The sequence below is a fragment of the Terrapene carolina genome, unplaced genomic scaffold, assembly GCF_002925995.2.
Source record: "Terrapene carolina triunguis isolate 2854851 unplaced genomic scaffold, T_m_triunguis-2.0 Scaffold172, whole genome shotgun sequence".
In the NCBI taxonomy this organism is placed as follows: Eukaryota; Metazoa; Chordata; order Testudines; family Emydidae; genus Terrapene; species Terrapene triunguis.
In genome coordinates this window covers 1,287,532-1,300,494 of record NW_020664523.1, presented here as the reverse complement: position 1 = coordinate 1,300,494, position 12,963 = coordinate 1,287,532, and the positions used below count along the sequence as shown (strand labels likewise).

Genomic DNA, 12,963 nt, shown 5'->3' with positions numbered 1-12,963 from the left:
AGCCAGGGTCTGAGTGCAAGCTGCCTGTTGGTTTTCTGGCTGCAGGAGGTTTAGGCTGTGGTGACAAGGCACTAGCTGTGAACAGAGCACCAAGGAGGGCCATGTTGGCAGCTCATCAGGAGCCAGAGGGCTGCACTGAAATCCCAGTGAGTCAAAACCACATCCACTGACAAAAGCACTGGGTGCTCAGCCTGCACTTAGCTGTACCCTTGTCAGTGCAAGTGTTCCTAGAGGAGGTGGCTTCTGGCAGGTGAAGCCAACCTCCGGAGGCCAAACCCTTGGAACAAAGGGTTAACTGTGGTGTCCGGCTCCCCCAGCAGAGTGCAGAAATCTGGATAACGAGCTCCAGTAAGCCACTTTCCTCCTCCGGCAACTACAGACCAATCAAGCCCCTTTCCCCAGCGACAGAGAGCAGATGCTGGGGCCAATTCCACACAGGGGTAGCCTGGATCACTGAGAGCTAGCAGTGCCCCGGTTAGGCTGCCTGGGAGCCCCAGTCACAGACCAGGACCCCACTCTGCTAGGTGCTGAACAGACCCAAAGCAAAAAAGACAGTCCCTGCCCCATAGATCTTACAACGCACGTATAGGACAACAGATGGCTACAGACAAAGGGGGAGTCCAAGGGCACAGGGAGCTGATACTGTGCAGGGTGATAGGCAGCTTGCAAGGACACGGGACACAGCAGAAATATTTCAACTCTTTTATTTGTTTAAAAACACGTTTGTGGCTTCCTCCCCAGATAAGGGTGCAGCCAGGATTACAGGCCCTGTGCCTATCGCTCAATGCATCCCCTCTGGAGTTCACGTAACAGCATCTACACCTACAGCCTGTGGTCTCACCAGGAGGGCGGCCCAGTACAAGTGACACAGGCGCCAGACTGTGGAGAGTCTGTGGCTCAAAGCGGCCCTCGCCCACCACCTCCCTTAAAAAAGATAATTAGAAAAATCATCTGCAAGAATAAAAGCAGTTTTGTAAAAAATAGGCTGGAATCTGTTGGAACAAGGGGGTGGAAGTTGGGAGCTCCCCTACCCCCCAGCACTGGGGCCACTGTGTGCTCACAGCCACCGTAGAGCCGCAGCCACTCACTGCTGCTTGGAAATGTCAACAAAAAAAAGAAAAAGAAAAAGAAAAAAAAAAGTAATTTCTTCCAAATTTCCCCTGCAGCCACGAATTCCGCAAGCTGCTCACATAAACACGCTGTCTTCGGCACAGGAAACGCTCCGCTGTTGTGGAAACATGAGCTTTCCTTTTCAGCTAAACCACATGCTTCAGATTCCCTGTAAACAAAGGGAGAGAGAAAACAACATTTACATTCAGACTAGCTTCAGTCTCACAGGGAGGCAGACCAAGGTATTTTTTTGGCTGCGTACAGGGCCTAGGGTGACCAGGTGTCCTGATTTTATAGGGACAGTCCCGATTTTTGGGTCTTTTTCTTATATAGGCTCCTATTACCCCACTCCCCCCGTCCCAATTTTTCACACTTGCTGTCTGGTCACCCTAATAGGGCCCTTTGCTTTGTCTTCAATGCTGCTGTACTCCAACTGGGGGTTGTTCCTCTCCTTCAAAACCCCAGGAAGAAGGGATTTTCGAAAAGTGTATTGGAAAAGCACTGATGTGAAATCCAGCAGGGCTGACCTCTGGGAGATTAGAGCGCTGCTTATGACATGTCCCTCCCCCGTCACTGGCAGAGCTGTCAAATCAGTAAGTGATACAGACACACTAGCCCTCAAAGCAGATCGAATTCCCAGCATGCCAGACAACATCCTGTTCTCATTGAGGGGGTTTGTGCAGGGTTCCATAGCTCTCTTTCAAACCCAGCTTTAAGGGGCTGCTAAGGGGAACAAACCGTTTTCATTAAGCATTCGGACTGGAGACTAATAATTAGTTCAGATGTATCAGCCATGAACCCTTAATTTCTTTAGGTCTTTGCTTGCTCAGGATGTCCTATAGGGCTGGAGGCACTGCCTGGCCTCCTTTCTTCGACGACCCTCCCTGGAAGTCAATAACGATTCTGTCTGGGTAAGGGACACAGGATCTGATTATTAACTGGAATCATGTTGGATCACAACAAGCTTTGAATTTTTGTTCTCTGACCACTCTTCTGTTGGAATTTTAACAGCTTTAAGCTAGGGTTAGAAAAAGGTCTTCAAGACCCAGGTGTTTAAGGAGCATGTCAATTAAATGCCTGGGTTTGAACCACATGGCTGGTGTGGAGAAAGTGAATAGGAAAGTGTTATTTACCTCCTCACATAACATAAGAACCAGGGCTCACCCAATGAGATTAACAGGCAGCAGGTCTAACACAAACAACAGGAAGTGCTTCTTCACACAACGCAGTGTCACCCTGAGGAATTCATTACTGGGGACACCGTGAAGGCCAAAACTCTAACTGGACTCAAAAAAGAATTAGGTAAGTCCCTGGAGGATAGGGCCACCAATGGCTATTAGCCAGGTTGGGCAGGGACATAACCCCATGCTCTGGGTGTCGCTAGCCTGTTTGCCAGAAGCTGGGAGTGGATGAAAGGGGATGGATCACTTGATGGATCACTTGATCCCTGTTCTGTTCATTCCCTCTGAAGCTCCTGGCACCAGCCACTGTTGGAAACAGGACACTGGACCATTGGTCTGACCCAGTATGGCCGTTCTGATGTTCACATAACCCCTAAGCATGCAGCCCTGCGGACAAGAGCTGTAAACCCAGTAGATCTGCCCACTACTCAGCGTTAGGACAGGCTGGCACGCAAATGTGAGGCCGTGATAGGACACCGAGGTGCTGCAGTAAGTGATGCTGGTGATTCTCTGATTTCTTTTTCTGAGGCTTGACCATCATCCCTCTGCAACATGCTCTATTGCTGAAATCCTCAGCCAGGTCCCCATCTCCTGTCAGCAAGGCACAAAGGTCCAGCCCTCCCACCAGGAGCAGTGTATTGCTGCCTGCCTATCGCACAACTCTGACTTCCCACAGAATACTGACTCAAGTTCCAGGCCTTGGTCCTTATCTTCAAGGCGTTCCACAGCCTGGATCGAGCAGGTAAGACTATTGTCAACAACTTTTCTCCTCTGGCATGCTGGATCTCTCTACCGTCTGCACAGGAGAGAGCTTCCTCAGGGGCCAACCTGAGTCTGTGGAATGAATTCACCCAGGAACTAAGGACCATCACAAACCTCCCCTCCATCCGCTCGAAGGGCCAGACACATTTCTTTGGCCTGTCTTCTCTAATATAAACACGTGGCTGCATGTACAGAATTATACAAACCTGCACACCCAAGCACTGTACTGCACACTTCTCCCGGGAGCGAACATGACAGACGTTAGTCTGCTGCTTATTGAATGACTAGAAGGCACTCAGATACTCCAGCGATGAGTGCAGTATGAGAACCCTAGATTTTCCCAGCCAAGATTAGTGGCCTGTTCCCATTGAAATCTAAGGGAGTTTCTCCATTTTCTAGGCTTCAGTGGGTGAAGAGATCAGGCCATAAGATGGGAAAAAACACATGTGGGCTTAAATTGTGAAAGTCAGGAGGCCCGAGTCCACGTATGGACTGATAAGCAAATTGATTACTGGCCTGACAGCTCTACATACAGATGGATACCCTCTCTACTGACACGACAACATATACAGGGCAAGCTTCCCTCCCACTGCCCTGTTGACTCACCTGGTCCCTGACCCTGAGAAATCTTCCCAATGGGTGACAGACTCCACTGGTTATTCAGTCCTACTCCTCCATGCTGAGGTCCTAGTTGTAACAGTGGCTTTTGTGATGGGGACACCATCCATATTCATCCACACCGCTCTTGGGAGGCAGGGAAGGGCTGTTATCCACGTAGTACAGACGGGGAACCGAGGCCCAGAGAAGCCAAGGGTACATCCACGCAGAAATGCTACAGTCATACAGCAGTAGGGCTGCAGTTGCACCGCTGTAGTGTAGACACTTACTGCAGCAATAGAAGGGGTCTCCGATCGCTGTTGTAACTCCACCCCTCTGAGAGATGGTAGTGGTGTCTACCCCAGGGCTTAGCTTTATTAAATCACACAGGGCACAACATTTTCCACAGCCCTGAGTGATGTAGTTAAGCTGACCTAGCTTTGTAGTACAGACCAACCCACAGTGACGTTGTCATAACTATAAAGGGAAGGGTAACAGCTCTCCTGTGTACAGTACTATAAAATCCCTCCTGGCCAGAGACTCCAAAATCCTTTTACCTGTAAAGGGTTAAGAAGCTCAGGTAACCTGGCTGACACCTGACCCAAAGGACCAATAAGGGGACAAGATACTTTCAAATCTGGGGCGGGGAGAAGGCTTTTGTTTGTGCTCTTTGTTTAGGGGGTTGTTCGCTCTTGGGACTGAGAGGGACCAGACATCAATCCAGGTTCTCCACATCTTTCTAAACAAGTCTCTCATATTTCAAACTTGTAAGTAAACAGCCAGGCAAGGCGTGTTAGTTTTCCTTTGTTTTCTCAACTTGTAAATGTACCTTTTACTAGAGTGTTTATCTTTGTTTGCTATACTTTGAACCTGGGCTAGAGGGAGGTCCTCTGAGCTCTTTAAGTTTGATTACCCTGTAAAGTTATTTTCCATACTGATTTTACAGAGATGATTTTTACCTTCTTCTTTAATTAAAAGCCTTCTTTTTAAGAACCTGATTGATTTTTCCTTGTTTTTAGATCCAAGGGGGTTGGATCTGTATTCACCAGGAGTTGGTGGGAGAAAGGAGGGGGGATAGTTAATTTCTCCTTGTCTTAAGATCCAAGGGGTTTGGATCTGTATTCACCAGGAGTTGGTGGGAGAAAGGAGGGGGATGGTTAATTTCTCCTTGTTTTAAGATCCAAGGGGTTTGGATCTGTATTCACCAGGGAATTGGTGAAAGGTTTCTCAAGGCTTCCCAGGGAAGGGAATTAGCTTTGGGAATGGTGGCAGCGGACCAGATCTAAGCTGGTAGTTAAGCTTAGAAGTTTTCATGCAGGCCCCCACATTTGTACCCTAAAGTTCAAAGTGGGGAAGCAGCCTTGACAGACGTGCCTAAGGTCATACAGGCAGTTTGAGGTGGAGCAGGTCTCCAGAGTCTTAGGCTAGTGCCATAACCACTGAGCCATCCTGGGAAACAGAAGACTAATCTCGTCTCCCTTTGATGAGCAAAAACCCCTGTAAGCCCTTGGATCTCCTCAAAGCAGCTGCAATGCCAGGAAGGTGAATGGCAATTCTGTATCTACACGCAAGTGAAGCTCTAGGTGAGATCCTCAGCAGATGTAAATTGGCATCAATGGCGCTGAGGATCTGGGCCTATCTACAGCTTTTATTCTTTAAGTCTCAAACAGGAAGAATTGGCTGGGGCTTCCCAGGACTCTTGGCAAACAATTTGGCAACTCTAGCTCAGTTATTTTCAAATATGCAACAACTACAACTTGATAAAGATGGCACACAGGCCTGCGCTGGGATTCCCTCCCCCAATTTCAACACTACCAATTTCTCTGTAGACTCACTGCTTTACATCCCAAACAGATCATAAAGGCTTTTATTGCATGCCCGAGGAATGGATGCACCATTGTGTAAATTTATTGCTTTGCACAGTAGTTAGGGTCTGTTATGACCAGCACAGACTTGGCTGGAAAAGCCGACAGCAGCCAGAACAACTGAGCAGTCAGCAAAGCAAAGACTAAAATTAAGAACAGACTTGACTGTGTTGCGGAATTGTAGCTGTGCTAAGGTATCATTCACACCTTGCTCGCCCATGGTCATCACTGCCCTAAACAAAGCCAATGGGACCCTCTGCTTTTCACAGATGGAGACTCATGAAATTATCATCATCTCGCTGTGATGTTTCATCATCTCGCTACGTCACCACATGCATCACACCACAGCAGCGTAATAATGTCATCTCATTTGGGTCTCTCCCTAGCTGCTGGGAGGACAGAGGTCTCTTTCCTCTCCTCCTCCCAGTTCTGGATCGTGACCCAATACATGCTTGCTGGTATGGAGGGGAGGACAGCATTTGAGAAGCTAATCCCAGTAGCTTTCTGCTCTGCCGGAGCCACATGTGCACTAGGCAGCATAACACCATGCTCCTGAGTGGGGTATTGGCCGTGCGATTGAACCTGGCACCTTGGGATCTTAAAGCATGAGCCTCTCCTGCCTGAGTTAAGAGACTAACCCAGGCTGGTGCAGGCTCAGCCACTACTAGAGGAGGGCGAGCACTGCACAGGGTGGGACTTGCCTGCTCTTGGTGGTCCAGGGCGCTGAACAGAATGAGTTGAGCGCTGACCAGATACATGCACCCCAGAAGAGGCGCTGAGATGACTGCAAGTGGTGTGTAAACGCTGGGCTGAAGCCCTTTCTCAGGCAGACACACGTCTTGGCTCTGGATTGTTTGGCTGGCTCGTTCACCAATTGATTTATATTTACTAAATAATGAAATTAAAGCTCTAAAGAAAGGAGAGGGCAGAAAGAAAACACACCATGCTGCAGTATAGGACACTTCGGTCTGGGCTGCTGCCCCGCATGCCCCAGCGTTTGATGGCTCACTGTCCCAGGCCTTTGTTATTCTCCATTGTTCTGCTTTTTTGGCACCATGGAAAGCAATTTCTTTTATTTTCTGTTCTTCAGACAGCCAATTAAGCACTTCGGGCACATTTAATCAGTGATGCTTTCATTTTATTTGTTTCGGCCAGACAGCCTCTAAACACTTGGCAAGACTGGTGCCAACTGGCGAGCACACGCTGCATTCTTACACAACGGCCAGCTGAGCTGCATACGTTTCAACAGACTTGACAGTCTAACTTCATTTAAAGAAATGAACCCTTAGATAGGCGATTCCGGCTTGGAACTGCAGGAAGAGGAGTGCGTGTTTATATACATCCTACTCTAAGCTGGGAACACTGTGCCCCTCAAGGCTGTTCACATCCCCGCCCTTAATCAAAATATAATTTAAACTGGGGTGACTGAAGCCTGGCTCACGGGTCATTTAAAGGATTCTATAATGTGACACACAGCTGCCTTCATCTTTAATACAGAACTACAGGCTCCCAGCATGCAATGCTCCACGTAGAGCTGCAGTTGGGTCATGATGGAAAATTGCATGGCAGGAGCTTGTACTCGCTGCAGTTTGCACATCAATACTCAACATGGACTGAGCATGGGTGCAAGTGGCTACATTTCATGCAAATTAAGTGAGGTTCTCAGGTTCCTAGCAAGTTACCAACACAGCTCTCAGCTGTTGTGAACCAGTTCTTAGCACCTAAAGTGCACAAGCAAGGGTGCATAGGGAGAGGTTACAGTGATGTTAAACAGGCTGCAGCAGGGCCAGGAAAATTAGCAACAGCCAGTGTCTGGCTAGCTGTGAGGGCTAGTCAGCCACACCTCAGGATGAGGTCATTGCTTAAGAGCAGAGGAGAGGATGCGCATTTTTGTTGACAGAAGTCGGGGTGCAGGATCCCTTCATGAGGGGGGCTGGCCCCCTGTATAAAGCCAGGGTGTTAATCAGATTCCCACTGATTTACACTGGTCTCCCACAGTATTTTTGCCAGCAAGTTAAAACAGTATGGATTGGATGAATAGACTATAAGGTGGAGAGAAAGCTGGCTAGATCATTGGGCTCAACGGGTAGTGATCAATGCCTCGATGTCTAGTTGGCAGCCAGTATCAAGCAGAGTGCCCCAGGGGTCAGTCCTGGGGCCAGTTTTGTTCAACATCTTCATTAATGATCTGGATGATGGGATGGATTGCACCCTCAGCAAGTTCGCAGATGACACTAAGGTGGGGGGAGAGGTAGATACATTGGAGGGTAGGGATAGGTTCCAGAGGGACCTAGACAAATTGGAGGATTGGGCCAAAAGAAATCCGATGAGGTTCAACAAGGACAAGTGCAGAGTCCTGCACTTAGGACGGAAGAATCCCATGCACCGCTACAGGCTGGGGACCGACTGGCTAAACAGCAGTTCTGCAGAAAAGGACCTGGGGATTACAGTGGACGAGAAGCTGGATATGAGTCAACAGTGTGCCCTTGTTGCCAAGAAGGCTAATGGCTTATTGGGCTGCATTAGTAGGAGCATTGCCAGAGATCGTGGGAAGTGATTATTCCCCTCTATTCGGCACTGGTGAGGCAACCTCTGGAATATTGTGTCCAGTTTTGGGCCCCCCCACTACAGAAAGGATGTGGACAAATTGGAGAGAGTCCAGCAGAGTGCAACAAAAATGATTAGAGGGCGGGGCACATGACTTATGAGGAGAGGCTGAGGGAACTGGGCTTATTTAGCCTGCAGAAGAGAAGAATGAAGGGGGATTTGATAACAGCCTTCAACTACCTGAAGGGGGGTTCCAAAGAGGTTGGAGCTAGGCTGTTCTCATTGGTGGCAGATGACAGAACAAGAAGCAATGGTCTCAAGGTGCAGTGGAGGAGGTCTATGTTGCATATTAGGAAAAACTATTTCACTAGGAGGGTGGTGAAGGACTGAAATGGGTTACCTAGGGAGGTTGTGGAATCTCCATCCCTAGAGGTTTTTAAGGCCTGGCTTGACAAAGCCCTGGCTGGGATGATTTAGTTGAGGTTGGTCCTGCTTTGAGCAGGGGGTTGGACTAGATGACCTCCTGAGGTCTCTTCCAAACCTAATCTTCTATGATCTGAGGTAGGGATTGGAGGACTTAATTTGCACTACTGCACTTCTCCATTCAGCTGAGTCTTCTTTTCAGTACTGACTCAAATTGCAGCCTCACCAAAGCAGAGAGATTGCCCCCTCCAGCATGCAGGAGTCTCTTCCCACTGTCTGGGGAGTGGGATGAACCCTCCCTCCAGCAGATAGCCAGGGTAAGGGTTTCCTCCACTTGACCAAAACCAGTGCTGGCTACTGAGAGATAGACAGGCAGGGAGGACAGGAACACCCAGGATTCATTTATGGGTTGTGTTCTCCAGGAGGTCGGACTATATGATCACAAATGGTCCCTTCAGGACCTGGAATATATGAATCTTTAAGCCTCTGTCTCCCTCAAGTTCATGAACTGAAATTCCATTTCCTTTAAAGCTGGCCTTGCGCTCACAGTGCTGAAGCCTCTTCCAGTGATAAATAGGCCTGACATCACATCCAGTAAGTGCAGTTCCCAGGGCACTATGGCACCTGGAGGAAAACAGCTGATTCCCAAACAACAGGTGCTTGCAGCAGTGAATATTACCCACCTAGCACCAGAGTCAGAGATGGGCTCTGCACATTCTTATGCTTGGGATGCACCAGTGGTGCAGCTTCAACTGGCAGAACCTTCTAGCAGCAGTGCCCACGGAAGCCCTCCCATCCCCTTCCCTCAGTGCTCCTGAATCCTGTTAGGGCAAGACTATAAAAGGGGATGCTATACTCTGGCCCCCGTCCTTGGTCCAAACAGGACTCCAAGGAAGAGAAGGAGGCAGGTGGGGAGGGTGAACATGCAAAGTCCGTCTCAAGGAACTCCGGTTACAGCTGAATAACCTTCAGTTCTTCTTCAAGGGGCCTTTGCACATTCCCAGGACTTCTGCAATGTTGGATCCCCAGCACTCCTGCCTCCAGATAATGGGCTGCAGCATGCTAGTTACACACTGACTGTCATACTGAGCCTCTAATCTGGCTGCCAGATCAAGGGAACACGGTTTCGTAAGGGTCTGACACAAGCTGCAGGTGGCAGCGCTATAGATCTCTAAAGTTGGGGTAGGTCTAAGATAGGCCATGGACACTGCCTTGGCCCTTGTGCAGTGTGATTTAAGCCCCACTGGGATAGGATCAGAGATCTGCTGCACCATTCCTCCACACAAAGCCTCGCCCACATACACAGGCACTCTGATGCGACTGATTTCTATTCTTTCCCCAGAGGAGTTGCACAGTGTGGGTGATTTCTGAACTGCTCAGACCTGTCCAGCTAGAAAGCTGAGGCTCTCCTGCTATCTAAAGCATGTAACTTTGCCTCCCCTGAGTGAGGTCTGGGGAAAATATACCGGCAAGTTAATGGACTGGTTAAGTGGAATTCTGTCACCACCTCAGAGAGTAACTGACGGTGTAGATGAAGAACCACTTTGTTTTTGGAGGGCTGTAAAAGATGGGGCAGCTGTCAGAGCCTTTAGCTCACTTGCTCTTCTAGCAGATGCCATGGTCACAAGGAAGCCTGTCAACTGAAAAGTGAAACAGGGAACATTGTTCCAAAGCTCAAACAGAGCCTCCATGAGCTAAGTACCAAGACTGAGGTCCCATGTTGGGTGGGTTCTTTGACTGCAGCGTAGACATTCATCAGTCCCTTCAAAAGTCTCTGTACTGCATCATGACTAAATTAGGGCTGTCAAGTGATTAAAAAAATGAATCAGGATTAATCGCGCTGTTAAACAATAATAGAATACTATTTATATACCAGTAAATATTTTTGGATGTTTTCCACATTTTCAAATATATTGATTTTAATTACAACACAGAATACAAAGTGTACAGTGCTCACTTTATATTTATTTTTTATTATAAATATTTGCACTGTAAAAATAAAAAATAGTATTTTTCAATTCACTTAATACAAGTAGTGTATTGCAATCTCTTTCTCATGAAAGTTGAACTTACAACTGTAGAACTGTATTAAAAAAAAAAAATCTACATTTGTAAGTTGTGCTTTCACGATAAAGAGATTCCACTACAGTACTTGTATGAGGTGAATTGAAAAATACTATTTCTTTTATCAGTTTTACAGTGCAAATACTCAGGACACAAAGGAGAAGGTAGAGCCTGATCTAGCCTCAGACTATGGATCTGAGGTGGCTGTATGGGAGGCAGTACCAGCCCTGGTAAAGGAAGGATTGAGCCAGGTGAGGTATTTCCCCCAGGAGAGTCGGTACATGTTCTAGGGAGGGGTTCCTGTATAGCTGGGGAAGCGTGCACCTGCCAGGGAGTGGGTTTAGTAAGTTTCCCCAGAGAGGAAGACAAAAGAAGAGAAATTGGCCCAATCATCTGTGGTTTCTTTCCTGTATCTTTCTGCCTGAGGACACTATGTTCCATGTTGTGTGAAGGGCTTTCTGATCTGACTGTGGATCCAGGTGCTGAACCTAAGCGACTATGGTAAGCATGGACCTGGGAGGGACCAACGAATCCGAGGTGACTTTAAGTGCTTCATCGGCATCACCTCTGGAATCCGAAGCCTTGTTTCCTCAGGAGTACGTGTCTTAAAAAGCCTTTTGCCCTCCACATCACCCCTTGATGTGCATCTGGGTTCCAAGGGATGAGGCTGAAGTCGCAGAACTGATCCATCAGTGTAAAAGCTAGCTAAGGTGGTACTGGGAATCATCTGTTCTGACAAATCTGGGACACAGAGCTCTAGTGAGGCTTCTGGTCTGTCTGCTACTGTGGCTGGAGGGAACTGAGGTGGGCAGAACACAGCGCCGCCTTTTGTAGCGTTATCCTCAGAATAGTCCGGAACAGAGGAGCACTCTGATGGGCACCATTTTGAGAAAGTTCCACTGGTCCACACAGCATCATCGGCATATCCCGAGGGTGGAAACATGCAGAGTCCATTGGAAGACGAGTACTTAGGATTACATGGTGTGTTCAGTCGCAGATCTCAAGGGCTTTACAGAGGTGAGAAAATACTAATTCCCACTTTACAGATGGGCTAGAATATCGAGCCAGTGCTGTCTCACCAATCTGCTGACAGGGATCAGTGTAGCAGCCCCATCTCTTCCTTCTGCTCCCAAAACTAAGCACACTGGCTGTGCAACATGTGTTGTGGGGGACACATGCTGCAGTGCTGCTGCTGAGCACAGGGCTCCAATATGGCAACTCAGATTCCTGCCATCAAGCTAGATGAGGAGGAAGTTCCCCTCCAAGAACAGCAGGTCTGAGGGGAGGCATATGTATTAAGTCATTCTGTCCTCAGTTGCTAGCTAGGGCAGGATTGCTCCCTACAGTGTGTTCTCCAGGGCGTTGGTCAGTCTCGTTTTAAGTCACCCAAATGATGGAGAAAATTCCCTAGCCAGTGGTAGATCTCACCACTTCCTCTTCCTGGTTTTCACCCTGTTGCTCCCAGTTAAGCTCCTGCACCACCTTATATAACTCCTCTCCCTGCTGCTTTCCACCCTTCATGCACCTGTACATCTCTACCGCCGACTGGCTGTCGCTTTGCTATACATATTTGTTTCTTTGCTTCCTCATAACCAAACTCTCTAGCTCCTTTCCCATTTTTCTGAGCGCGAGGTGCCCGACAGCTTATGCCCTACTGTAGGTTGGTCTAAATAGGGCTCTATACTGATGGGTTACTAGATTCCTGCTCAGTGAGGCAACCTTATGTATGCAGCCCAGCAAAGCTTTGGCTTTTTTGCTGCTATATTGCATTCCAAGCTCTGTCTCAATTGTTTTCCACTAATTTGCCTAGTTACTGCTGCTTTCCCACGCCCTGCATCTCCCTCCCATGGAATATCTGTGCTTTGGATCTGCCCCCCCCACCATGCATTCACTCATCGTTTTCCCAGGATATCATATTTTATTTCCCATTTCCTCTGTGTCCCTTTGTAAGGTTCAATCTTTCTCTCCCGGTCTATCTCTGTTTGACACCACCCTCTCTTTAAATCATCAGCCCAGGTATAGGTTTAGTCAAGGCCAAAGAGCTCCTCAGGTTTAGTGAACAGTTCTCTTCCTTTAGCCCCTCCTGGCTGATGAGAGCCAGTATAAAACAACTGACACAAACTACTAAAAAAGTGATTATCAGTGACTCCCTTTCTCTTGGAAGTGAACTTGCTAGCCCACTCTGAAAACACAAGTCAACATGACCAAAATAAACCCAGTAGTTGATGCATAAAATCTTCCCAACTATCTTCCTTTCTCTGACTTTCCTTTCCTAGGCCAGCTCATTGAGAAAGTAGCTACGACCAAGATCTGAAAACAGGTGACACTGGTGGTCATCTGGGACTCTTTGCACCCAGGCGTTGGACTGGAACACAGAACAGACACCACTCTAATGGGAACAGAGGGTCCTGTGG

General features: G+C 48.1%; 1 protein-coding gene across 6 annotated transcripts in view; it reads right to left on the bottom strand.

Annotated features, from left to right (window-relative positions):
* Positions 1-702: 702 nt before the first annotated feature.
* Positions 703-12,963, bottom strand: part of HDAC8 (histone deacetylase 8) — a 104,722-nt gene continuing 92,461 nt past the window's right edge. For all 6 annotated transcript variants that reach the window (XM_026653927.1, XM_026653931.1, XM_026653928.1 and 3 more), the window contains one exon: positions 703-1,279. In XM_026653927.1, the coding sequence (XP_026509712.1) occupies positions 1,257-1,279 (23 nt within the window). In that variant the 3' untranslated portion in view covers positions 703-1,256. The remainder of the gene's footprint in view (positions 1,280-12,963) is intronic.